The following is a 27913-nucleotide window of genomic DNA, read 5'->3' as shown; positions in this document are numbered from 1 at the left end:
CAGCCCAGAGAGCAGGCTAGGGCAACCTGAACTTATTTATGAGCCATTTTACACAGTGCTGCTACCATTAGAGACCCTGCCTTGGCCCACCTTACATGGCACTCTCCTTGCACTTAACACATATAGTACACCAGCAGGGCCAGTGGGACATGGGTGGTGGCTGGGGTTGAGGGGACCATTAGATCTATCACTTAGGGGCTGTCACACACTCAAGAGTACATCCATCAAAGCAAGGCAAACATCTCAATCTAGTTTGGACATTTCCTGCAGATTACCACTAGGAGACCAAGTATTTCAACATTTTATATTACTGTTGTATATTTAAGTATTTCTTGTTCATTGCTTTGGAGCTGAACTTATGCTTTAAGCAGGAAACAATATAAGAGAGCATTTTTCCTGAAGACTCCGAAAAACAGGGTGCACCTGAGGCCGCAATAAATGTACTCTCATGTGCATCAGAAAGAAAGACCTGCATTGCTTGCCACAACTGCAGCTGAAACTATGAGGTCTTACCGTCAACGTGAATTTTAAAAACATTACGGACCGTAGTGCGACAGCGAGTGAGTACAGATCTCTGAAGTGATGAGGGTGAATACTTTTTTTGTTCATTATGAAACTGTGGTGGAACAAATTAGAATATGGCAGGCTGCCACAGATACACTGTAAGACTAGGGAAAGTTAACAAAGTGAAAATCAAATGACAAGATTGATTCAGGAAAACATCCATCCAGCCATCATCTCAGCTTAACCTCTGAGGGTTGCAGGGGGAGCTGGAGCCAATCTAACCTGACATTGGGCGAGAGGTGGGTACACCCTGGACAGGTCGAGATCACTAAGTCAACAAACATAGACAATTCACACTCATTCACTGCTACAATTTAGAGTCAACTGCAATTTAGAGTCAGCTTAACCACATCTTGGATTGGACTGTGGAAGGAAGACGCAGAAAAACAACAAAGACAGAGGGAGAACATGGAAACTCCACAGAGAGACTTGAAAACATGCAACACAAACGAGAAACTTATGCATGACTGAAATCAAGACTAATCTGAAAACATTTCAGCCCCTTTACTTTGCACTGCAGTGAAGTTGACGACATTATTTAAAAGAGCTAAAATACATTGATAAAGAGAGATGAAGACCCACACCCACCTGTGATTGTGACAAATGCAAAGCCCTCCTCGCCCAGGAGTGGATTGATCAGTTGGCAGCTGTAGGTACTATTGGGCTCAAGTACAACTGTCAGCATACTGGTCATGGTGAACAGCCCTTCCTCATTGGCCACTATTGAAGTAGTGATATTATCCGTCAGGTTGCGCCCACGCCCGTCCTGCCATATCACACTGGCCTCAGGAAAACCACCGTAGGCCACGCAAGTCAGGGCCACCTCGTCACCTGGCCGCAGGTTGGATTCAGGCTCCAGAGTCACCACAGGCTTGGAGTAGGGGGCTGAGAGAAAGATGAGTTGTACACAGAGAGAGGAGGAGATGGGTGGGTGAGGATCCAGGAGGGGAGGGACAGAGAAGAAAAAAAGGTATAAGAAGTGGGAGAGGAGAGGGGAGCAGTAGATACAGACTGAATTTAGTTCTCTGCAGCAAGTCACCCTGGGAACAGTTTGACATGATTCCCATTAAATTCTTAATTATACTTAGGGAGCTTAGCATAACACAGTGGTTACGATCCCGCAGACTCAGACAGCATTGGTGGTACATCCTGATGCCGCTGCATCCCTGCACTCTCCACAAAGCCCAAAACACAGAGCCACTCCCAGAAAGGAAACACGGTGCCAGTCGAGGGGGGAGGAGGTGGACAGGCCTCAGAGAAAACTGGCATGCACAGAGATTTGGGAAAACTCAGCCTATGGCATGTAGAAAAGCTTGGAGAGATGGTGATCGGTGAATCGTTAGCCGAGGCTGACATTACACCTCTCATTTCCCCGGAGCGAGAACACAAGTACAGAGGGGGCAGAGAAGGAGGCTGCTGTGTTCCCACAGCCAGAGCCAATCAGGACACAGCAAACAACGGGGTGGAGCGGAGAGCCAGATGAAATAAATTTGTCTGAGCTGCTTTTCGAAAAGTGGGCTCTCAACACAAAGACAGCTTTAGCACAGTAAACACTAACTTCTATACGTCCATTTCACTGACAGGCAGATTTCCATGGAGGGCTCCTTGCATTTTCTCCCACCATACAGCGAAGTCTTCAGTGTGAACTGTAAATGCTTGCTAAAAATAAAACATCTATAAATCTAATGCATGAAAATTTAGCCAATTTGTCACTGTTGGAGACATTGTTTTGCCTCCACCAGGCCCGGAGAAAACAAATATTATTCATTAAAGCCGCCTAATGCACATCCATCCTTGGAGCATACTGCAACAATCTCAAAACAGATATAGAAATGTGAGACAGAAAAGCACACAGTATCATTATAAATAAATAAAAGGCTCTCAGCTGTGAAGGTGGGGATGTAGTGGCTCAGCAGAGAAGATGTTAGTGATGGCGGATTGACCGTAACAACAGCTAATAATCAAAGTCAGCACATATTGACCATGACAGAGACCACAATCAGCGCTTATTGACCAAAAACACTGCTCAGCAGCCCTGAGGAGACTGTTTATCACCTGCTTACATCTTGTGAGGAGAAATGATCCTAAATCACAGTCTACATTAGCCAACGCACGACACATTTTACTGCACACTATTAGTGTATATGTGTGGATAAGCACTGGGGTCAAATATCTTTCAACACAATCAATTTCAAAGCGTTGAGTGAAACCAGGAGCAAACACTAGCTAATGACACAACATTAGTATCATATTAAATGTACTTCGAAGAATGAATCCTTAAAAATGCATTTGTTTTTCGTTTGTTTAGTCATTGGATAAATTAATATTAAAAATTAATGAAGAGTTAAAGGGATACTACTATAAATTTACACACAAAGATCAATCATCATTGGGAGTGAGCAGTCAGTCTGTGAAGACAGTTAATCAGACTTACAAACTGGGGGCATGGAGATTGAAACATGGGCAACAAAAGATGCTGGTAGGCTGCATGCTGGGAAATGCAGGGTTCAGGATTTTTAAGTTGGCAAAATCCCCCAGCCCACTGAAAGTGCACCATTTATTTGCATACTGAGTACCACTTTAACATTTCTTATGTTAACAATTAATAAATTATTGATACATCATAAAATGTATAATGTAACTTTGTAAAACAGCGTGGGATCTTGGGAATTGTTGTCTTTGCCACTATTGCCAATGAAAATCTACCTGATGAGACTTAGGTGCAAATCATTTTCACAGATAAGGTAATGGGTAAAAGTTTTATTCACGTTACGCAAGAAACAGTAATGAATAATCACGATCCTTTACAAGTGACCGTTCTAAAGAGTGAAAGGAAGAAACAGCAGACTGGCTAACTGGCTAATGGTGGGTTTTTCCTTCTTCATATTCCTTTACCCTGGAAGTTATAGCAGAGTTGAGCAAACCACAGTTATATCGGATATGACGTGACTAAAAGGCGACTAAAACTACACGTCCCATTATCGTGAATACAATTGTGATTTGAGGTTTGTGGTTTGAACATTATTAGAAACATTTTAGATAGCGTAAGCTGTTTTTTAGACATTTTTCTGAAGAATTGTTACATTTATGTATTTTTAAATGTATAAAATGACCTTTTTGAAAACTTTCATAAAAATAACACATTGAGTTGGGGGAAAAAGTCTAAGGTTCTTTTTTTCTTTTCTCTAGGAAAGTGAATTAAAGCGGATACTTATAATTAATGGGAGTTAATGCTGATGTAAATGTAGCAGATGTAATGTGGGTTATAGAATGTCAAGCTGAAGCGTAATTGCAGCCCTGTCATTGGTTAGTTCAGTGTGTTTTTAGTACAAGTGTCTATTTTCTACGTGCAACTGCCTATAACAGTCCATGTGCATTTTCATCTGTTTGTTTCTATACATGGGATATAGCTCTTGACTCACCGGCCACCTGCAGCAGCAGAGCAGCACTGCCGTAGTCCTGCACCCTGACGAAGCAGGTGTAGCTTCCTTCATCCGCCACCACCACCCTGCTCAGCAGGAGCGAAGCGTTGCCCAGGCCCAGCTGGGAGGGGAACAGGCTGGTGCGGTTGGCGAAGCGCTCGGCCTGGTCCACCAGCTGGTCCTGTCCTGTGTACCCGTGCACATTGCGTTTGGTGTCTGTCAGCTGCCAGAAGATGCTCAGATCGGACAGGTTGTAGGGGCTGGCGTGGCTGAAGGAGCAGTTGAGTACGGCGTCCCTGCCGTGCAGCGCCACCACTGGCTGTTCTGGGACTTGTACTTCCATCACAGCTACAAGACAGGAGGTGTTGCACATTAGTGATGTTAGAAAATAGTTAAAATCCTTGAACTGAAAGGAAAAAAAAGATATAGTGTTTTTTATCTACTAAAAGTGATGTTTTAGGATGTCAGGTAAGCTGTCAACAAAAGAAAATAATGTTCCCTGCAGACATCTAAACTCAGAGGCCTTTGCTTTGTCAATCTTCTTTGCCAAACATAACCCATTTGTCACCAAGGTAAGTCAAAATCTGTCCCAGGTTTCATAAAAACATAAAGTATTCACTGAACCACAGCAATAATTTGTGTGTAACGTGACTGACACCTACTCAAATGTCTTTGAAAGAGAAATCAATGCAGCATTTAGAAATATATGCAGCTACTGCTTTAGAAACATCCACTTTGTTTGTGCAGCATGGCAGCAGAAGTGAGATGGGATGAAGGTGAGAGGGTAGAAGAAGAGGAAGGATCCGGAGGTAAGCACGAGGACTTGTAAGTTTGTGTTCCTATAGACTTTGCCTCCTGGCGAAGGCTCAGCACGGGGAAACTCTGAGATGGAAGCAACAACATCTGTACAGCTTTAGTTCGATCGTTAGTTAAATCTAAAGAAATAAAATAAAAGCTGGTCGGGAGAGAATAACTGCAGCAAGACTCCTGAGTGTGTGTATGTTTTTGTGGCGATGAAAAGTGACAATTCTTCTCAGTAGCTGCTGATTTTTTCAGGGCACCTCTAAGACACACATACATATATATGTGTGTGTGTGTGTGTGTGTGTGTTTGTGTGTATTGTTTGTCTAGACTAGGCCAAGAGCAAAGAGTGTACTATATAATCATTCTGGATTAGTAGCCATCTCAGGCAGTCCAGAGTACATCTGTAGTATTCTCGGGAGTCAGCATTATCCATTGATCCCTGTCAGCTGTTATACAACTCGGAGACACTCATCGGCATCACAGGAGAGGTAAATAAAAAGAGCCACTCGGAGCCCTGGAGCAATACACTCTACTTTACGCTCAGCCCCTCTAATTGTTATAATCACAGTGGCATTTTAGCCTCCTCACCCCTTTTGAGCTCTGTCTATCACACGGTCCAGCATCAATGTTGAATCACTTTGCCATGAAGGAGATTTGACTGAGCAGCAGAGGTGCAGTAATTACTTCCCCCATTAACAACAAACACATCTTTCATCTGCCATGATGTATGGATGGGCATTGCTAAGTCGAGGCAGACCTATTTTCAATCATATTCAGCCAATCCCAGCAAGGTAGCCTCCGCACGCACGCACGCACGCACGCACACAAACACACACACACACACACACACACACACACACACACACACACACACACACACACACACACACACACACACACACGCTCATCTGTAGGAACAGTGCCACCTGCTGCCTAAACTCTGAAGTGCAGGGCAGTGGAACAGAGGAATGCAGCAATGCACTGTGAGACTCTTTTGGGATCTGGATTGGTCAATGAAAAGAAATGTGTTTTTAACACAGTTTTTTTTATAATAGTAGTTATATACTTAAAATAATAAAATGTAAAATAAAAAGTCATAAATACAAAATATAAATTCTTACCTCCTCCAATATAAGTCTAAAAACAAAATAGCTTGTTGTGGCCTGAATTGCTCAAAGAAAATAATTAAATACATAAGATAAAGATATTCAAGTTATGGACCCTTAAAATAATAAAATGTAAAAAACATATGATTAAATAAAAGACAAAATAAGACAAAGAAAATGTTTCCTACTTTTCAAAGAAATACAAGAAAAACTGGAAAACAAAACTGCTGGTTTTGCTGTGACAGTCCACGATTCATGTGTCATGGGTTCATGGGTTGGCATTGCACATCCTGACCTGGAACAAATCAAAGTCTCGAAACCAAGCGCCAGACACACAACAATTCTCCGACCCCCATGGTGAAAACGACAGAGGGTTTTATTTTTTTCTTCTTTTACTGTGATTACAAAAGCTCTGCTGCTGCTGCTGCTGCTGTGTGTTTGTGTGTGTGTCTGCCAACATTCAGCCAGTAGCGCGACAGCATGGCAAACAATACAGAAGAGGTTATCAGGCCAAAGCATGGCAAAGGCAGGCGGTATTGTGCCGCCCTCGGTGGGGATAACGGAGCAAATATCTGGAGTGTGTATTTTGGCGGTGGCCCAACATTCATGGTAATGAATAGGTCGCGTGTTTTTGTTTTTTTTGTTTTTTTTCTGTAGGAGTGGAGGGTCAGTGACAGCCCTCTCTCTGGGACGTGCTTTTTTGAAGGAGGAGGATAGAGAGCAATTAAATCGCTCCCTGTGCAGCCTAGGATGACTCACACCACTGAGTTCATACAGGAAGGGGGATGGAAGAGGGAAACAGAAGAGGGAGGGCCGGCGTGGAGCTCACACTCAAAGATAACATCTGGAGACAAACCAAGGAAGAGGCTGTGGTGGAGCATCACACACTAATCCCTCAACATGGACCAAAGCCATGTCAGAGAGGAAATCGTGATAGAAACTCCCTTTGTGCTCTACATCCACTCTACATCTTTCACTCACTGTCTTTTTAACCAGTGACCCCGCATCGCTCCCTGTGAGGACGCAGCTCAACACGTATGTGGAGACACCGGCCCGCTGTTGGAGAGAGAACACAAGGAGAGCGTTTTGCATCACATGGAGAGGAGAGGACTGGACAGGAGGCCGGCTGACGTCATGGAAAAAGGCAAATCTGATGTCCTATTCGTCAGAGGTGACATTCCACGAGCCAAAGTGAATCACTGCACACTTGGCTGTTTTTGAGCTGGTGCTGCTTACAACAAACAGCTTGTTCCGCACAATAGCTGCCTGCCTCACCGTCTACCTCTGGGTCTGCTCTCGACATGAAAAAAAAACATGTATTCCCAAAGAGGCGAATGTCTAAGTAGTGGAGGTTAAAGATTATAGCGCAAGAGGTCTTTGGTGGGAGGTCTGGGCCGTGCCTCGTAGCCCAGGCCCGTAGTGTCCTCTCAGGGGGTAAGTGGGGATCTCGCCTCTCCCTTCCCTCTCTCGATAAAGAGGTGCTCAGGAGCCGTAGAGGGCAGGCTGGGAGACGTCAGGCTGTGGGGATTTACACACTGCACTTTGTGTTTATGGGCCTCAGCTCTGTTTGAGTGCCTGCGAGACAGAGACGGGCACTTTCACAGCCGACATGAAATAAACTCATTACAGCCTTTGCGAGCGCTGGCAACGGGCCCCCGCTCGGCAGCAAGGCACAGTGCTGGCTATAGGATAGCTTGCAAGTGATCTTCATAGAGCGCTCCACTCTATTTTCAAGACTACCCACCACCTTGTCACTATCAACACCTCCTTCCGCCTTGCGTTCCCCCTGAAGTGCAAGGCACTGGTGCTGGTGGAGACCCAACGTTTTTCAGAATGGTGAACTGAGGCCAGCTGGGCGCATGAGGTGTGTGAGTGTGATACTGAGAGACAGCGTGGGATGCAAACAGACAGCAAATAGGAGGATCGCAGCTGTGGAGAGGGCATGCACGATGATTCGTGCAGATACAGATACAGTAAATGAGCGCATATGTACTTACAGATCAAAATCAGGTAAATGGGTTGTGATTATTATCATTCACCAGTCAGTCACATCCGATTTGATGAAATTAATCATATCTGTGTTAGCTTTACAACTACATAAACTCAAATGTGAGAAAAGAATAACAAAAGTGTCTCTAGTGTTTCCTACAACCACTGGTAGTCTTGGAAGAGAAAATGCATCTATCTACTAATTCCAGAAACCTTTATCAGTCCGTCTATAAGTTGAACACATGTCTCTAGAACCGTCTTACTGCCTTCACACGTCATGTGCATAGTAAAGGTCCCAGGAAAGTGCAGAGTCTAATTTGGTGCGATTTGGTCGCATGTTCAATATTAATAAACATCGACCTGGCTCTGTGGCAGTGGTGGCATATACTCATCAACATAAAAGACGTTAATCACAACTTTTCCAAACTCGAACTATTGTGCGGGCCAACAGTTTACAAGACATTGTGCATTCTGCAGAGTTTTAAAAAAATAAGACTCTTTGGATCATACCAAGAATACTGATCCACAGCAGACAGCAGATAATGCTGCAAGACCTTTTTATGATCACTTTTTTTTTACGAAGTGAAATCAAATCAAACTTTCTGCAGACACATTTTGCATCTACAAAGAGTGAGGGGGGTGATACTCAAATTAAAGCAATTTAATAAGAAGAACTTGAGGGAGAATTGAGAAATAGCACCGCTGTGTCTTTCTCAGAGGCTGGAATCACTCTTTTGATCATCACAAATTTATATCCATCGACATAAGCCCAACCTGAGCCACGACCCGCTCCAGAGGTATCAAAGTGTTGATCATTGCAAAATTGTATCCCTTCAGGGAGAAAACACATCTTTAAAAAACAACTAATCATGCTAATGCCTGACATGATGAGTTCTGTGTGGTTTCATCGATGTTATTTCATTAAACTCTTGACATTTATCGACTTAATGAAAAGAGATGAATGGTTTTGCATGAGATCTTCGTGGAGAAACAAGTGATGAGTAGACATGTAGAGTCTTGTTGTTATCAATAAGAAGTTTTTAGATTCAAAGTAAAACATTCCATCCAAACCAAACAATATACAGTCTTACACACACATTCACACCAATCAACACACACACAATTTCATAGGGATAGGCCAGACAACCCATTGATATTCCACACCTGTATGACTGCTGACAACTCCACAGCAACACTCTGTCGGAAGAATTGGACACGAGGCACTGACGCTACAATGGAGACGCTGTTACAAAGCTGCCGTGGAGCAGAGAGGTTCCCATCAGATTCACCAGCAACAAACACACACACACACACAAACAAACAAAAGAGGAACACACCTCATGGTAACATTTTATAATTTCTCTAACTATCTGGATTTTTCTTCCATGACTCACAGACCTCAGATTAAGTTAATATGTTTGTAAAAGGCCAATAGTAAACACACCCCACACACACACACACGCACTAGTACCTTTCTGCTCAGTGAAAAACACAACTTGACTCAGTTTAATACCATTCAGCAAAGATGGCTTTCTCACAGTTTTTTTCATAAAGGTGATAATGGCGACAGTTCAATAACTGAGCTCAGCTATTCACACAACCCAGTGGAGCCATCCGTTCAACACAGTGACTTCACATGTTTCATGGGTGTGTCTGAGGCCGTGCTGCAACACATGGCATGTGAGAAGAAACGTTAATACATATGATTTCATAAGAAAAACCAAACAGCTGCACTGGAGGGCACATTGCAGGAGCAATATTGACACAGCAAAGTAAACAGGTGCAATACCAACAGACCACAATGACAGCAGGATTTAGTTGGGCAAGGAGACAAGCTGGAGAAATATACTTTAACAACACTGCCCCCCTCTGTTGCAAAATGTGACCAGCACAAGACATTTTTTTTTCTTTCTGGACAATTTTTGCACCTGAACATCAAAGTCTTCTGCTCAAAGGAAGTGAGAGTCTTTTCATACCGATTATTCTTATGATAGAACGTCTGAAGGGAGAGCTAGCTTTTGATTTCATGCTGTCAGGAGCAGATGCAAATGTCCATAATGCTCCCATTCCAGAAAAAAAAATTCTGCATCTGGAAAATAAGAAAGAAGAGATGGGTGTGTGTGCACATGACATGGTTGGAAATTAGCCATCCGAAAAGTCTTTGTCTTGGGCAGTGGTTTGCAGATTGCTTCTCTGTGAAAGAGGCACAATATGGATGAGATTAAGAGCGACTTAAAGCCTTCTGCGGTGTTGAGGGGTCACTTTCAACATTAAGCTCTAAACATAATCTCTTCCTTTCCCATCTTGGCTCCAGGAAGTTATCGTTGGGTGCTAGTGCCCTCGCTCATGGAGAGATACAGGTGATGGCAAGACAAGGACTTGCTTATTTCCAGCAGTGATATATACCAAGGTGGGAACCCCCCCTTGTTTTGTCTCCCCAGTCTGTCTTGCTGCCTTCAGAGACGTATGCCATCTCATATCCCGTCAATAACCTGTTAATGGCTTCCTGCACTCAGATAATAGTGCTGGCTGAAGAACAGCGAGCAGATAAGGGCACGCATCTGGCTTACGAGCCTGAGAGACAGAGAGCGTTTGATGAGCAGGAGGCTGGGGATGGATGGCGAGGAGCTTGGAAGGTGAAAGAGGGAGTAGCTTAATGCAGCAGGAGGGTCACATGATTAGATTTGATGTGAGTGCAGCTCATTTCTAGAAAAAAAAGATGTACAGTATATAAGACCATCATTACAGAGGAGCCAGAAAGAGCCAATGAGGAAGATGGAGAGGCACAGACAGACTTTCCTGATCCCTCAGATGAGGCTGGGTTCCAGCTCTTAAACAGGTTCATATCTTTTGCTGATTCATAGTTTCAAACCCCAGGACGATGCAAGGTTACACCCGGGTCAGTTTCTCACCAGCTGTATGTTGTCTGGATGTCAGAGCCCCCGTGCCTGACACCACCGCAGCCACATCACAGAGGCAACCTCCTGGAGGTAGGTGTCTCCTTGAGTCAGCTGCCGGGGTGCTTCCTCAGCAACAAACAGTCGCTGTGATGCTTTCCAAGCACAGATCAGCATCTGCTCAACCCATTCATCACAGCCCACTAGACACAGCAGACCAACACATACTGTACCTCCAGGCCCCTCTGCCCCTGCAGAAATGCTATCTCTGCATATTACCCATATCAATTTTTTAACAATCCCTCAGGGCAGGCTTTTTAGGACTTGTTGAAATAATCATGAGGTGCTTGTTGGGTAATGCACTCTGTTTCAGTGAGCGGCCTGTGAGAAAAGATGAGCCGGGAAACAGTGAGACGGAGGCGAGCCAACAGAGACCAGTCATTATGTATGCATTGTGGCGAAACCAATCTTTGTTGAGCCCGTCCTCGATTGTTTTTAAAAGGATACTTCACTGGACGCAATCAAATTAGCAAGAACATCACTGATACGGGGTAATAACCCTAAATTGAATTTTTGCACAGGCTAAAGTGTCCCCTCACTGCAGAATCAATTGCTGTGAAAAGAAAGGAGGAGGACAGGAAGGACATTCATAGTTAGCAGACCTTTAAAACGTACACCAGAGATGCAGCCATGAGCAGGCTAGTTTCACGCTCCAGGGCTCTGCCATAATGTTCGCCTGCCGACTACTACACTAGATGCAATCTATGCGATTATGCTAATTAATTTGAATTACCTTACAGCTCCCATCATTGACAGAGAAATCGGGTCAGTTTTCCATTTCTGCATTTGTATGAATACTATTCTCTGTCAGTGTTTTGGAGCTAAGAGCTGCACACGGTGAACTCTGGCAGCCGAGCGGCTGCACTAACTGAACACGGAGCATGACAACAACAAGCAATTAGCCAGACGGCCTCCTGTTAGCTCTGCCACTGGCTGACACAGCTGTATGCTGTGAGCCAAGGATGTTGCTGCACTCAGCTACTGTTGTGGCTCAGTTGTTACTGTACATACACTCTACCGGTCAAATGTCTTTGGAACACCTCCATTTTACCACCGCTGTTATTTCAGTTTACATATTCAATGTCTGAGTTTTTTTTAAGCATAAAAAATTGACTTTTAGAGATTGTATACACAAACAATCAAGTTATTGTTGAACTGTTTATTAATATGATGATGTCACTTTGATGGAAAATGTGCTTCTGTGCTTTCCACTTATCTTGTTTTGCCTTGAGAAATGTATGATTGTCTCTTGCATGCGTTTAGGTGACATTCAGTTTCCTTCAGAAGTCTACGTGGGCATCTGGACTTGCTTGTGTGTCAGTTTCCTCATTAAGGGATACAAAATATATAATATCTTAACGTAACACATTGTATCACAATGTATCGAACTAAATTACACTCTTCTTAAAAAGTTTTTTTTAATTTTATGAGCAGAATTGTTCAGTTTTTGGTGACCTATAATTTTAAGTTTAGGTGGTTTACCATTTAACCTTTGTACCATTTAAGGTTATTCAGACTTCAACAAAGTTCAATAATAACTGGAAAAAGGCCGGCCTTCCAAAACTTTTAACGACCTTATATTCCAACAATGGTTATGATGAGCTATAATTAAGCTACTGTAATCAAACAGTAGAGGGTAAAAAGGCAAAGCCACAGTTGGTTGGTGTTGTAACTTTCCACATTTTTGCCTCCTCAATAGCAAATCTAACCACACACAACAACCCCCCATCGAAAAGCATCTTCACAGCTGGAGCGACGGCACAGCTGTGCAGTGCTCATGTGTAGCATCAGGGAGAGGTTTCAATGGGACTGATCCACCATCAGACTCCTGAGTCATTTTACAGCTGGGAGCTACAGAGACAATGTGACTGTGATGGGATGACGATGTTGTCATGTGCTGTCCTTCTGTTTGTCTCTACATAAATACTGTTCTCACAGGGAAGTGTTTAGACTGAGACGAGAAGTGTCTCTTGTGTCAATGCTGACATGGGCACTTGCTGGAAGTTATTGGGAAATGACACGGCTGAATACGAGAAAGATTACAGCCAGTAATCCCGACAAGTGGCCTGGAGACCTCAGTGACCCTGGATCATATCAACACTGACATGCACACACATTCACACACATTCACACACAGACACACACAGACACACACACACACAAACACTCACAGACACAGACACACGGCTGCTTATGTACCTACAGACATCTATAGGCTCTCTGTGTGGCTAATAAAGAAATATGGCAGGAAAGGCAATTAAGCAGATGTTTCATTAATTGGTTAGTTATCCAAATAATTACTAATTACAAATTACAAATTATGTGATGATAAAACAAATATACAATATACATTTGGTCCAAATTAAATGATTGTTACAGTCCTGACAGGACCACCTGCTTTTTTTTCTTTTTCTGACCAATGATCGATTAAAGGCTATTGGATGTGAACAGGATTTAAACAAATAAGATTGAACTCATAATATGAAAAGTTAAGTTGTGTCATGCAGTGTTTTTGTATCATGATACAATGTTACGTGTGGACGCAGACTCCAGCTAAATCACGTATTGCTCAAGTTAGCAGAGAGATTCTGAACCATTGTGTGAGTTGCAATAGCCCATTACCCATGAGTTAAAGAGCTCTATCAGCCCCCGACACCTCCTCCTCCTCCCTCCCGCTGAGAAGGACGAGTTAGGTGGTGGATGCCAAACAGCCAGTAATGAGCAGGCTGCAGGCCCATTTGTGCTGGGAGAGAATAGGGCCCTAATGAACCACTGAAGACACTCAGGTCCACTGAGACAAGAATGAAATGTGCCACTGATGGCCGATAGAAGTTGTGTCAGCTCAACCAGAGAGCAGAACAAGCGAAAAATTGCTCTCTTTTTAAATGATGGTCTTTTGGATGATGAAAGTTCTTTGAGAACTTTGTGGGTTTGCCAAAGTATGTTTTACTAATTTGCTTTTGGCACTGAGAGAAAGCCTTCCTCTCTCGGCTTCAGGCTATACATTAATATAAAGATATATATAAGCCACTATGAGATTTTAATTTACGTAACATGTCAGCCCCAAACGACTGGGAAAAAGGTGGTATTAAAATATACGCACTGCTGATCCTTCCTTTGATATGCTTCCATTCCCTTTTGTTATTCACTTCATCGTGAGATGTTATCAAGCCGGCCCAGACTATTTGGTTCTTTTTTTATGATGACAGACGTTTTTTGTTGGAGCACCATTTTTACAGAAGTAAAACTTTTGAGCGTGTGAGTAATGAATCATCGACTACAACATCAACCACACTGCTTCCCAGTGTTATAAATATAAGAGGATGACTTGTTCAACACACTCCCTGAGTCAGAGCAGAGAAACTGCACTTCTAGCACTTTCCACCGAGGTCGTCACCCTTGCCCCCGAGCCCTCTACTCCTAACTTGCCTGGAAAGGGTCAAACCGATTCAGTTTTATATGCTCAATTATGAGGGAAACAACTACACACTCCCATAACACTGAGTTGTAACCCTATGAAAACAAAAGTTAAGGGAAATTTTTTTTACACCCTCATATTCTTTGTCAACTCGTCTGGACTTTCAACATCGCAGAGGTTTGTTACTTCCCAACGACTGGCACATCATTTATCGGCCAGCCTCATTTGAACGTCTGTTTTGCACAGAGAAGCCTTTGAAAGTTGATGACTAATAGGCCCTGCAGGGTGTATTGTTTAAAAGGCAGTGGCACCTCCCACTGTGGTGGCTTGGATCTAATGGTGGGGCTTGGTCAGCAGCTGCAACACTCACCCGTAGCTTGGACGGCTAGCATTACAGGCAGCAGGAGGGGCAGCATGGTATCCGAGGGTGGATTCAAAGCGCAGGTCACTTCTTCAGACACAGTGCTGCAAGGGGGGGAAACACACACAGATGTTCAAGAATGAGGATTGTAACAAAACAAAGGGAGACAGTGCAGCAAAAAAAAAGATGTGTGGATAGAAGGGTGATTAGAATGTGACAGTAACAGCCGGGGGCATGTTGTATATCTTTGTTTTATTTTGGTTGGTATCTTCGGTGGGTGTAGCTCTCCGACATATATAATGACCTAGAATGGCACTCAGTAGAACCCACAGCTGGATCCGCCCCCTGACCAGATCTGCAACTCAATTTAATGGGTTTTTCCTTTTGGGATACCCCACCCCTTCATAGAATTTCATGGAAATTGGTGCAGTGGTTTTTGCATAATCCTGCTAACTAACACACAAATGCAGAAAAAAACATAACCTCCTTTGTGAAGGTAACCAAAGGCTCTTTAAAATTCTACAGTTATTTCTAAGGAAAAGTCTGAAAGCCACTTTCAGTCTTTTCTCTGCGCTGCTTAAGGCTTTTCTCTTTCAGAGAGACTGGACCCATGATGACAAATGGGGACTTCCACAGTTAAGAGGAAAGAGCCAAATCCTTCAATCTGCTTTCCAGAGGGGAAAACACCACTTTAACAGCGAGTATGAGACAGACAAAACTATCCTCTCCTCGTCTACTTCCACTCCACCACCGTGCATGAAATATTTATGAGATGTTTATCTCACAGAGATTGGTGGAGGTCACTATTTGTATCTGTATTTGCTGAGACAAAAACTAAAATGTGTATTGTGGATAATACTTAAGGCTTAGTTCCAATAATATGAAGCAATTGTTCTACAACTACTGATTATGAATAATTGATCATATTAACAACATAAGAACCAATAGCATCACTTTTTATATAAGATGTTCTAAAATGTACTATGATGACAAAGCTTTCTCTACACCACAACAAAGTACTCTGTAAATTCAACTGTAGTACCACACTGATTAATGAAATAAAGCAAGATATGGTTGATTTCCTTGTTTATAGAAATAAAGAAAGGAAGCAAGAAGGAAGCAGTTTCTTATTATAAAACATACACACTTAATATTATGAATTCTAAACAAATGAGGTATTTCTTATCACTGAATAAATAAACCCAATGTATGTACATGTATTTAGAACATTTCTACAGTCATTGAAGTCAGTGAATATTTCTGCCAGATATGGCTTTAGAAGAAAAGGATGTGAGCAACAATCTAGCCTTTGTTAGACATCAGTAACTGATCTAACATGACATGAATCATTTCCTGATGGCAATGACAATGTCCTCTTGTCCGCCTGTGTACTCTCTGTGCCTCTTTTCCTGTAAGGTCTGGTTTATGTACCACAGGTATACTGAGTGCCACCTTTAAGAGCAGCTATACCTCATTTGTTCATGTTAATAAAACAAAGGAAATCATATTTGGCCACAGAGAGGTGAGAAATATTGAATCTATTATAACCAGTGATGATGCAATTGAAAAAGGAAATTAGCATAAGTACTTAGGAATATATGATGACAGTTTGGTGTCAGTACTGAGTTCTTATTAACATTTAAAATGCTGAACCAGGACATAGGGATGAAACTGTAACTGGTTTCACTGCATACAATGGTAAAATTATCGAATGTTGCAGCGTTTAAAGGTTAATTGTGTGGAATTTTGTGACATCTAGTGGTGAAGTTGCATGTTGCAGCTGAATACCCCTCAACTCCCCCTCCCCCTTCCAAACAGAGAATCTGTGGTAGTCTTCAGTTCTCCAAAAATCTCCAAATGTGTTTAGTTTGCCCAGTCTGGGCTACTGTAAAAAAGGGCAGCCTCTGCTTCCAGATGTAAATATAAAGTAGGTAGGAGCTGCGGACAGACAATGGCTGTAACACCAGAGAGCTGCTAGTGCTCTGGCCAAAGTTAGAAAATGCTTGCATCAACTGTTGGGGACAATATCTGCTTTTAACATAAGTTGTTAACCTTCTCTCCTCCGTATTTGGGGATATTTGAAATATTATCATCATTTTTATTGATAGTAAATATAAACTTTGAGTGTGTGTGTCATAGCTGCATTTTCAGCACAATTTCACAATACCGCGATAAAACTGATAACACATTTTCTGTCCATGTTGATGTGAGAATGGATAGCATAGTGAAAGTGGCAATGACATAAATAGAAAATAAAGAAGGTGCATCCCTTCATACCAAGGATAGAATTGTCGTATGATATGCAGACATAAACCTGATGGGTCACGTACATGTTTTATTTTCTGAATTTTTTTTCCATTTTTAGTGTAAAAGAAACCCTTTCAGCTTTCTCCCAACATCCATTAAAAACGAAACAACCCGCTAATCCTTGACTACATCCCAGTATAATCTTACGGGTGTGTGATTTCTCAGGTTCGACTTCTTACAGTTTTATGATTTCTTATTGTCTTGTGGTTTTATGGTTTAATGATTCCTTGTGGTTTTATGTCTTCCCTCTGCTTTATTATTTCTATGAGTTATGTTTTTAAAACCTGTTGTTCTACAATCTGCAGTCATGCTTACAATGTGCAATATTTCTTTTGTATGTCCTACTTACTATGTTTTATATTCTTGACTCAATTGTGTAATTATGTAGGATATACTGTATATATTAAGTAAATATAGCACAACATTTTATCATTGTATAGCTAGTTATAGCTGTGTGCACGACTATATGCATATTTGTTGTTGATTATCCTATACAAGCTGTTGATAGGTCTGATTGGGTCTGTGCATGCGTGTGTGTGAGTGTCTGTGTGTGTGTGTGGGTGTTATAGCACTGGGAGTCACCAAAGATAGACAATTTTAAATCATGTAGACAGGAGCTAACAAGTAGAGTCACAATAAAGGAAAAGGACAATTACCAAGTGAAGGAAACAGACTGTAAACAGACTCATTCTGTTGTTTATGTATAAACCCCACAGTGGCTGCACAGAGATCCTCCATGTGACTGTCGAATAAAGTGCACACTATTAAAAAAATCTTCCTCCTCACACATTTTTACTAATTCCTGAGCCTTATACTTTTCCATATCATCGCCATTAACAGACAAAATGCAGAATTATTGCCCCCAATATTTACGGAGTGCAGCTGAAAGGTCAGACTGTGACGGTGTGTCTGCTTAATCTACAAGCACTGTAATAAACAACCTTTCTTTTCATTCATTACTTAAGCTATTTTCAATTTATAGACAAATGTACTTTAGGTTTTGCACACTGTTTAGACTGTTTGTGATGTTTCGCAGCTTTGAACACTGGTTCTACACAGATGATGTCTGTACTAATCCACAACTGCAAGTTCAGCATTTTTATGCAGTAAGTTTCAAAGAAATGCAGAGGAAGCACATCAGCTGGGGTGTTTTGGTGGATGACTGAATCATTTTGATATTGCTGTAAGCTGTGTAGCTCCACCTCATGACTCAACCAGAACTTTTTCCATGAGGCTCCATTTATGGCTTCAGCAGAGGGGATGTGGGCAGGAGTGCAGCTTCATCACAAAATTTCCACAACAGCAGCACCAGTTGATCTCTGGACTTTCAGGAGGAGACATGAGGCCTGTGAGAGACCAGCTCAGCTAACAATGGTGGAAACATCTGAATCCTCCTGGATATTTACCCTCAGAGAATTTACACAGTTATTCAAATATTCACATCTTTAAATAAATCTCCAAATGCACTTAAGTAAAGCATTCACTGCAGTATGCCAACACACCAAACCACAGTCTGACTCTGTCTGTGTTGTCCAGACACCAAGAAGCCATCAAAGGCTTTTTTACTGAATGACTCAAGTACTTTACCAACCCCCCCTCCATGCCAGCATGAACACGCTTCTGTTCTTCCGTTCACTTAACGATTCAGCTTCAACAGTTCACTTCAGTGGCAGAGATCAAACCAAGCTTATATTCATATAATGATACAGTAAACAGTCACTGGGGAAGATTGTATTGTCTTAAAAAGTAGAGATATCCATCACTATGTTACATCAAGTATGTGCAGCTCATTGTTTTAGTTTGAATGCTGCTTTTAATTCAAATATTTGATGATGGGCTTTAGCTGAATGTCTTGTAGGGTGTCTACAGATATAAAGTCAAATTTAACACCTTTTTAATACAACTTGAATTAATTTTAAGATCAAACTCGAAATGGAAACACACCCAAAATTGAAAATATAGATCTTCAAAGTAAACAACTTTATGTCCATTAGACTCCACCAGCTTTATATCCATTGACCCAAGTTTTAAGAGACTTTGACGCAGCACATAAGCACTTCCAGGTTTTGGTTTTAACAACCAAGCCACTTGCTGCTGAACTTACATTTTGCCATGTTCACAAACTAGGACGCAGACTAGAGAGATGAACATGCAGAACATAGCAGAACTAGGAGTGAACTTTTTGCTGTGGATTTTGGTGTGATCTGAAGTTAAGACAATCTTATTTACTTTTATTTGTAAAATTTAATTTAAGGCATTTTAAGACTAGACTATACTAAAGGACCCTGGCCCAGGGGTGGATCCAAGGGTGGGGCCAGAGGGCACTGGCTCCGAAATCTGATTGTCTACTGAAGTGTCGCTGTCCCCTGTCCTGTCAGTAGTCTTTAAAAAAACTAGTCACTAACAGACAATTAAGAAAATAAATACATGACGATTGATCTAATCTCTTTTGAATTACACAATGTGCCGAACAATCTTCTAAATATATTCAATGACGGCTTTGCTCAAAGCTAAAGAGCTCACAGTAAACAAGGAATGACGGTGCACCTCACTGAATCAGGAATTGTACATGCTGTTGGACATATAATTGGCCCCTCTGTGTAAATTAAGGCCCCTTAATGGCCCTGATTTGGCTAAATCCTAGATCCACCACTGCCGCAGCAGTGTCTGGTCAATGGTCGGTGACTGTTCATCTGCTTTCGAGCCATAATAACTTGTGTATTTCATTTTGGCGCGGCGCTAAGGGTTATTAAGCTTTTAATTGAGGTCAAATGATTCTTCAAATATCGCAGAACATTAATTAACACTGACTTTGCTGTGGCCACTGCACCATTTTTTTCTTTGAGAAATCTTTGACAGTGGTTCTCAAACAGTTTGTTTTTTTACTTACACTACTGCTCGACTCGTCTCCTCTCCTGGACGACAAGGCCATTCTTAAACACTATTAATGTAATGGATCTGACTAACCTCCTGGGCTCAGATGTCTTATTGGCATATGGCCGCCATCGTTGCCAACCTTCTCGAACCATTGGGAACCATTCAGCCCTTGATGATGGGCACATTTCCAACCTGTGTGGCACCAGCCCCATCGAGGGGGAAACTGCGTCACAGGGTGAAAGTGAACCTTCTAAATCCATATGGCAGAAGTGGTTCAAATTTACCAAGCCCTTATTCATGTGGGGAAAATGTACCTGCATATCAATTAGTATATTACTAAGTCAACCAGTACATTAGTTTGACAAACTGAGAGGAAAAGAGCTCCATAAACTTCAATAAAGCTTTATGGCCAAGAAGTTTTATGAAGGTTTTTCTTGCCAACTTCCATTCAAACTATGAAAACTCTAATTTATGGTTCAAACAAGGCCGTGCATCAGCCTCACACAGCGATCCAAAATACAGTACGAGAAGGCAGCACCAGCCTGTACAGTTTTATCTGACAGATAATTAGGTGAGGCGCCGACAACTGTAAAGCAACTGCATCTTCTCAAGAACAGCAAAATGTATAGGATCAGTATCTAATGTGACATATTCTCCAACATCCTGCTCATGTGAAGCACCAGCAGCCACTTTAGTGTAACTTTTATATTATGACAGCTTGACAATCTGTACCTGCACTATCTGTGAAATAATAACCCTAAGAAATAAGGGTATGAAGCAGCAATCACATCTCTGGCAAAACTTGCAGCGGAGCGTCCTGTACAATGTCAGATAATATTATCTCTCCGCTGTATCAGCGATCGTTTCCCATACAAGTTGTCAGAGTGGTAAATACTACATCCTCTTACATCCCATGGGAAGCTGTACCTGCCAGCAGAGCACAGCTGCACTATCATGTGATAAGAGCAGCACGAGGACAGGCGACATCCTCACTGCAGCCTGAAGCATCTCTGTCCCAGTGGTTCCACAACCTTTCTTTGGTAGTAAAAACAGCAAAGATAAGATTAAAGTCTGAAAAATAAGCCTAAGTGCAGCACTACAGAAGCAGATAAAAAAATACATGCTGTACCATATATAGATCTATAATCAATTGTATATTTATACTTATCAAACCTGCACAGGTTGTCATCCAACTACACGCTGTAAGAAGGCAGATATATATGAATCTCCATGCGGGCATCCAACAGTACCTAACATGTTTCTATTGTAGTCTTAAACCAGATAAGGGATCTTTTACAGTAAGCGTTCTCACTGTTTTTATGTTACACCTGTACATACTTTTACAAACTATTTTAATATATTTTATTTATCTTTGTTTACAGGGAAATACGGCCAAAAGCAAAATGTTATCTTTATTCAGTTGATATAGATAATTATCAGGATTTTATTTCTTTCAAGTTTGAAGACTGATTTTTGCTCCTGAGTCAAGGTTAAACTCTTATCGGCACATCGTAATAAAGAGCAAAACTATTAACAGATCTGAGCTACAATATAGTGATGAAAATTATCCTGGGATATTTATTGTAATCTCTTTTTAATCACCAAGCTCTATTTGTTTATATCATTTGATAGCTTACTGTGTTTTTTACTGTTGTCTGGTGTCTTGTCTGATGTGATTTTGTTTTTGTTCTCTGTGCAATGACAATAATAGAAATGATAGAATAATAGAATATTCTATATACATTAGCAGAACATACAAATATAAATTGGCCCTGTACATAAGTCATACTTAAGGAGTTTATTTTCGGCCACTTTGCCACGTCTTGAGCCAGTAAATGTAAAAACTCCTCCGTGGCCCCATTTTGAATGATGACAGTTGCACTGATTAAATGCACTGATGCAGTGTTCCCCTCTTGTCGAGAGGAGGCGCAGTACTTCTCATTCATGACTGTTGCTTGCAGCATCTGGGGAACAATATAACACAGCTTAGCACGTCTCTACAGGGAGTATTTATAGTAGATATATTTATATATCTATATATATACACCCAGCAGAGCAGCCAGAGGATGGGGCAGAGAACAGAGCTGAGCAGCCAGCTGCTCTGACCTCATGAGCTCTGTGCTGTCCAGCTGTTGCTCGTCTTCACACATAGCTGAACTTTACTGTTGTACTTTGACTCGATCTCCGTAGAAAAAGCTGCTGGAGCTCTGCAGTCTTACCATGTTAGTGGAAACCAAACTTAGAAACAGCTCCAACAGTCCGGCGGCGGTGACTCTTCTCCGGTCGACGTGTTTCCTCAGTGGTTCATTCCTCTGCGGGGGAAACCACAGCAGTCCTGCTCCTCTCGGGGTGTGTGACGCTGGATAAAGTACAGGATGTAGTTTGGATCTTCACGCTCGCTGGGTTTGCTCCATTGATCTGAGACGCTTCTCTTCACTCAAACCACTCCTTGCTGCTTTGTCCAGCAGTGACGTCATACCGGGGGGAACCAGGCTGCTCAGTGCAGACCCCCGGAGTTAACTGTTTAAACACACCGGCAATGAACGCACCACGTCTCTGCAGCACTGTTTTGTATTGTGTGTGTGTGTGTGTGTGTGTGTGTGTGTGTGTGTGTGTGTGTGTGTGTGTGTGTGTGTGTGTGTGTGATGTTTTATTTTCTGTTTTATGTCTGTTGAGCATTTTGTGAACACGTGTTTGAAAAGTGCTGTATAAAGTTTATAATTATTTCATGTGATCAAGATAAAAATCCTCATACATGTCTCGTCGATGAACAGCGGATATGTTTGATATTATGGCGACATCACTTTGTTTTGCTTTGGCATTGTCGGTGACTTTTAAATGATGTTTGATTTTATCTGCTGTCTCTGATTTTAGATTGTTGTATCCTTATATGTATGTGTCCTCGTTGTGAAAGACTATGTAATGGCTGTTTGAAAGGTGCTGCAGAAATAAATGTATTGTTATTAAGTATTACTAATAGTAATAATAATACGGAGAACATCCAAATAAACCATTCCTATCAGTCTCTATGTCATTAAATGATCACTTTCCACTTTGTGTTTTCATTATAATAACATGGATTTGTGGATATAAAGCTTTAGGCTTTGTAAGCAGAGGCACCTCTGATAAAAACACTTCAAGTCAGACTGGTGATCGTTTGAATACAGACAGTACAGCTGCTGTCTGGAATCACATTTGCACAAAACATTACACAGCTTTGGAAAATCCTGAATATGCAGCAGGAAAATCAATTTGGATCATGGTGGAGGAGAAAAGGACACAAGGAGGAGAAAGGAAGCAAGAAGAAGAGTCTGCACAGGGTGTGCCGTGTGCGTGTGTGTGTGGTGCGTGAGCGTGTGTGTGTGTGTGATGTGTGTGTGGGTGTGTGTGTAGTACAGTTTTCCAGTTGTTAATGGACATCGATAATTTGAGGAACATAGAGAACAAAAATATCCCCACTGTGCACAGAGGTAGTGAACGTTCCATGGACCACGTGACTAATACCAGGAAGTGAATCGAGTGTCAACAATAAAAGGGTGAGTGTGCAGTTAATTTAAAAATGTGTTTCTGTTCGACATTTATTTCAATGTTATCAACACAGAGTTTAAACTAACGATACTATACTAGCAGCTCAAGTTTAATCCAGCAAACAGAAGCAGTTATGTAGCTGAAGCTAAGTAGCTAACCGTCGTTGCTAACACAGCTTTTCCTCCCCATGAAGAAACGTTAAGCTAATGATATGTTTGATCCTAGTTCCCACTTTAAATATGAATAACCATGTTTGACTTTTAGCGACCACAGTTCATGTCATCACAGTCATTTCTGCACCGAGCTTATTAAACACTGTTTCTTGTGTCTGTGTGATCAGACAGATATGGCGTCTGCAGACTGGCACTTATCGCTGAAGCTGCTGGATCGGCCCAAATCCACCTTCCACTTCCCAGAGATGATGCCGGGAGATGTCCCCCCCGGAGGGTACAGAGTCGCCACCTTGAAACAGCTCGTGGCGGCTCAGCTCTCAGACTCCATCACGGACCCTGAGCTCATAGGTCTGTCACAGCTGTGGGTGACATGTGTCTTGTGTCTGTGTGATGTGATCTTCTCATTGTGTGTTCATGTTGCCGATCAGAGTTGGTCCACTGTGGGCGGAAACTTAAAGATGATCTCACGCTGGACGCCTGTGGGATTCAACCAGGATCCACCTTGCACATCCTCAAAAAGACTTGGCCGGAGCCAGAGAACAATCCAGGTCTGCGTGTGTGTGTGTCTGTGTGTGTGTGTGTCTGTCTGTGTGTGTGTGTGTCTGTCTGTGTGTGATTTGTGTGTAAGTTCGTGAAACTGAATATCTGAATCTAATTGTGTGTGTATGTGTGTTTCTTCTCCAGAGCCTGTAAACAGAGCGACTGCAGCCAGAGAGTTCAGGGTGTTTCATGCTGCTCTTCACTCTCTCAACTCTTCCTACAGAGACTCAGTGAGTAGAAAACACTGCGTCCAGCAAATAAGAGCCAACAGTGACCTGCCCTGTGAGATATTCTCCATACAAACCTCCGGAGAGTGTAAATCATGTTCTAAAGTATCTGTTGAAACTTTTGCAAGTTCATTTAAGTCAATGTTTAGAAACACAGTATTCACATGATTTCTCTCTATCCCAAAATATGCGCTCATTCTTTAGGATCAAATCTCAGCATTTGGTTTAGATCTTGTTTTGATGTACTGGCCTGGTAATGTACTCTGGCTGGAGCCAATCCCAGCTGATATTGGGCAAAAGGCAGGTTCCACCCTGGACATGTCACCAGTGTATCGCAGGCTTGGCATGTAGAGACAAAAAAAAACATAAAACCAATCAGACGCACATTCAAACCTATGGACAATTTAGAGTCTCCAATTAAAGTAAGCTGCTTGTCTTTGGACTGTGGGAGGAGAACCAGAGACAAACCAAACAGACCTGATGAAATTCTAACGATCATATTTTACATTTCTGATCTTTTTGAAAACTTTGCACATTTATCATGAAACTAGACGAGGTTTGGTGGAGATATAGAGTTCATCCTCTCGTCAATCCAAACCTTGTCTGTGGGATTCTACACCGGCAATAAACTGCATCCAGCAGAGTTTGGGAACTTTCTCACACAGTCAAACATTAATTTTGTCGTCCTTCACTGTAGAATGCAGGAATGCATGGGTGTTTTTGTTGACTTAGCTTTTGGTCTTTGACCTGAAATATTTGACTTGAGAAAATGAACAGAACCCCGGGCATCTCAGAGCTGGTCAAAGATTATCTAGTTCATAAGTTTAGCTGTTGAAGTCTGGCAACGTTTCCTGACACACTGTAAACCTTCCAGACACAAGTAGATTTCGAGTGCCAGCATGTTGACACGAGTGAAATAGAGATATGTCAGATAGGAAAGGGCGTATAATTCTTCCACAAACTGGTTTTGGCAGCTCATTGATACAGCTTCACAGATGTTGGCACAGATAACTTGTTGATAGAGATTCTTGTCAGCAGCAGATGGGTTCATCTCACACACCATGGAGATCACAACAGAGCACTGAAGAAATGTTTGAACCAACGACAGACCACAGCATCTGTAGAGGATCCCTCTCACGGCACAGTTTTATTTCGTGAAAAATCGAGCAATATTACTAAACTCTGACAGCAGAACCAATCGTGGGAGTGCACCAGAGATTTACTGTGTTGTTGAGGCTTAAAATATTGAGCGCTGTATTATGATTTAAAATGTTTTTTTGGGCAGTGAAGTGGTTCCATTTGTTGCTGCTCATTTCTGTCTGACAAGCTGTCGGCTCGCCGGTTTATCTCCATCCACAAGATCAACAGCCGCACATAAAACATCAGCGTCAGTAGTGGGGAACTAATTCTACTTCACTTTAAAAAACTGTATTCTCCACAGTTCAAACTACATTTAATTCTGAAATAAATCATTTACATTACGTGTGTAGATAATATTACTTTCTCTCTGTCTCCCAAACAAAGGTTTATAAAATGCTAACGAATAAAGAGTCGTTGGATCAGATCATCGTGGCCACTCCAGGACTTAGATCAGACCCAATCGCTTTAGGTAAGACCTGCTCCGTTTTATTTGATGATACCATGTAAATGTGTAAATAGTAACATTTCCCCTGTGGATCTGTTCAGGTGTTCTCCAAGACAAAGACCTCTTCGTGCAGTTCACAGACCCAAGCATGTTGGATCTGTGAGTGTTGCTTGTCTTTGTTTTTGGCTCTTACACAGATACACAGCTGTAAGCTTATTTCATTTCACATCTCTACTTCATCTGTCAATAGATTAATCAGTTCCCACCCAGCGCTTGTCAACGCCATCATCTTGGTCCTGCACTCTGTGGCGGGCAGCATGCCCACGCAATCCAGCGCCAGCTCGTCTCGCAACGTCTCTGCCAGCTCCTACAGTGACATGCCTGGTCAGTTAACCAGGAGTAAAACTAATAATAGTAATACTAATAATTATTAGTTTGCTGTTGAAAACCTCCAAATATTGAAAACTACTGAATTCACACAGACAATAGTTAAATCTTTTTGATAGCAGTATAGTGTCTGGTCTTTTAAAATAGATCACACATCTTTGAGCTTGAAAACATAAATAGTTGTTTTTGTGAATCAGTTTTCGTTTTTGCCACTAAAATGTATGGCTCTTTATTTGTATTCCCCAGGAGGCTTCATGTTTGAGGGCATGTCTGACGACGAGGAAGATTTCCAGTCGGTGAGTCACTGCGGTTCATGCTCGTCAGCAGACATCGTGTTCAGGAGAAGTGATGATCCTGAGGTCATCAGGGTTTACCTGTGTTTCTAAATGTATGTAACAGGGAAGCCCAGCCGGACCCTCCAGCAGAGCAGGGGCCTCAGCCGGAATTCGACCGATGTCTCTGAGCCACAGCGGAGCCGCAGGCCCTCGACCAATAACGCAGAGTGAGCTGGCGACCGCTTTGGCCCTCGCCAGCACGCCTGACAGCAGCGCAGTCACTCCCACCACAGCAAGCCAGGTGAGGTTTATTTACATTTCAACAATATATAACAAACCACTGAACTGAAGAACATCAGCTGACAAAAATCACCATTTTCCAGAGCATTTAAATTTTCATCAGGCTAAAACTGTGCAGCAAGGATTCACACTCCACACACAGAGGTACTGTCAGTAACAGGGTTAGTATCAATGGTGCTAAAAAGCCCTCGAGTGGTTTGAGTTAGAATTTATCAGGTTGGACAAATTAAATCGCCTCAGGGTCTGAACTGAGATATGATAAATTAAAACTATTTCTGATAAAATCTAGTTTTATACCATCTGTGCTCAGCAGTAGGACAATTCATCTTTCATTTCATTTCATCGCATGTTCCTTATGATAACTTACGAGAAATGTATGTTTCAAAAATACGATCTCTTCCACAAAACATGGCTGCACTCCTGCAGATAATACTTTTATCTTTGATTTTTTTTCCTAAACTGTATTTCTGTATTCAATTCAGGCGGACCCCTCCAGTGGCGTAGCCCCGATGCCAGCAGGGACCCCAGTCAGTAACGATCTGTTCAGCCAGGCCCTACAACAAGCTCTGCAAGCCACCAACATGTCTGCTCTGCAGGTGAGACTGTGAACTGGCCGGCTCATCCCCATATTCAATTCATGGAGGGAAATGTGCTTAGTAGATTTTGTAACATATTAATGATTAGTATTTTAGTGGTATCAGTGGGAGGATGATCTTTAGACTCAAAATTATTCTTAAAACGTGTTTTGGTTTGACCAGGGACGCTGGCAGTCCCAGATGCAGCAGCTCAGGGACATGGGGATTCAGGACGAAGAGCTGATGCTGAGGGCGCTGCAGGCCACAGATGGTGACATCCAGGCCGCCCTCGAGCTCATATTTGCTGGAGGCCCAGGACTCTGAGGTCACACACACCATGGACAGAGGGAGCTTGTAATGCTGCTGCTCAGAAATGACAACAAAAAAAAGAGACATACACTTTTTAATAAACCCACATGAACCATTTCAACTGAGCTCTTTGTTTGTATTGATTTGACTTGTAATAAAATGAGACATGTTTACCTCAACAACTCATCAACAAGTCTTTCTGTTATTGT

The 27913-nt window shown here is 42.1% G+C and overlaps 2 protein-coding genes across 3 annotated transcripts in view; one reads left to right on the top strand and one right to left on the bottom strand.

The window, feature by feature from the left end:
- Positions 1-22425, bottom strand: part of cd276 (CD276 molecule) — a 70817-nt gene extending 48392 nt beyond the window's left edge. Inside the window, exons 1-4 of the mRNA XM_020080288.2 lie at positions 22025-22425; positions 14631-14725; positions 3987-4334; positions 1153-1449 (exon numbers count right to left, since the gene is read on the bottom strand). Of these exons, the coding sequence (XP_019935847.1) occupies positions 1153-1449; positions 3987-4334; positions 14631-14676 (691 nt within the window). The 5' untranslated portion in view covers positions 14677-14725; positions 22025-22425. The remainder of the gene's footprint in view (positions 1-1152; positions 1450-3986; positions 4335-14630; positions 14726-22024) is intronic.
- Positions 22426-23200: 775 nt separating this feature from the next.
- On the top strand, positions 23201-27890 carry ubl7b (ubiquitin-like 7b (bone marrow stromal cell-derived)). Of its 2 annotated transcripts, none has more exons than XM_020079787.2 (11): positions 23201-23341; positions 23674-23854; positions 23935-24054; positions 24191-24276; positions 25798-25882; positions 25960-26017; positions 26109-26242; positions 26492-26541; positions 26645-26821; positions 27303-27416; positions 27579-27890. In XM_020079787.2, exons 2-11 carry the CDS (start codon positions 23680-23682, stop codon positions 27717-27719), a joined length of 1140 nt encoding a protein of 379 aa, XP_019935346.1. In that variant the 5' UTR covers positions 23201-23341; positions 23674-23679; the 3' UTR covers positions 27720-27890. The 2 variants fall into 2 exon arrangements, with proteins under 2 accessions (XP_019935346.1, XP_019935347.1); XM_020079788.2 differs by having other exon boundaries at positions 23219-23341; positions 23678-23854.
- Positions 27891-27913: the final 23 nt, after the last annotated feature.

This window comes from Paralichthys olivaceus, chromosome 1 (genome assembly GCF_024713975.1).
Source record: "Paralichthys olivaceus isolate ysfri-2021 chromosome 1, ASM2471397v2, whole genome shotgun sequence".
Taxonomy (NCBI): Eukaryota; Metazoa; Chordata; class Actinopteri; order Pleuronectiformes; family Paralichthyidae; genus Paralichthys; species Paralichthys olivaceus.
Note: the sequence above shows the minus strand (reverse complement) of the source record. Positions and strands in the feature narration are given on the sequence as shown.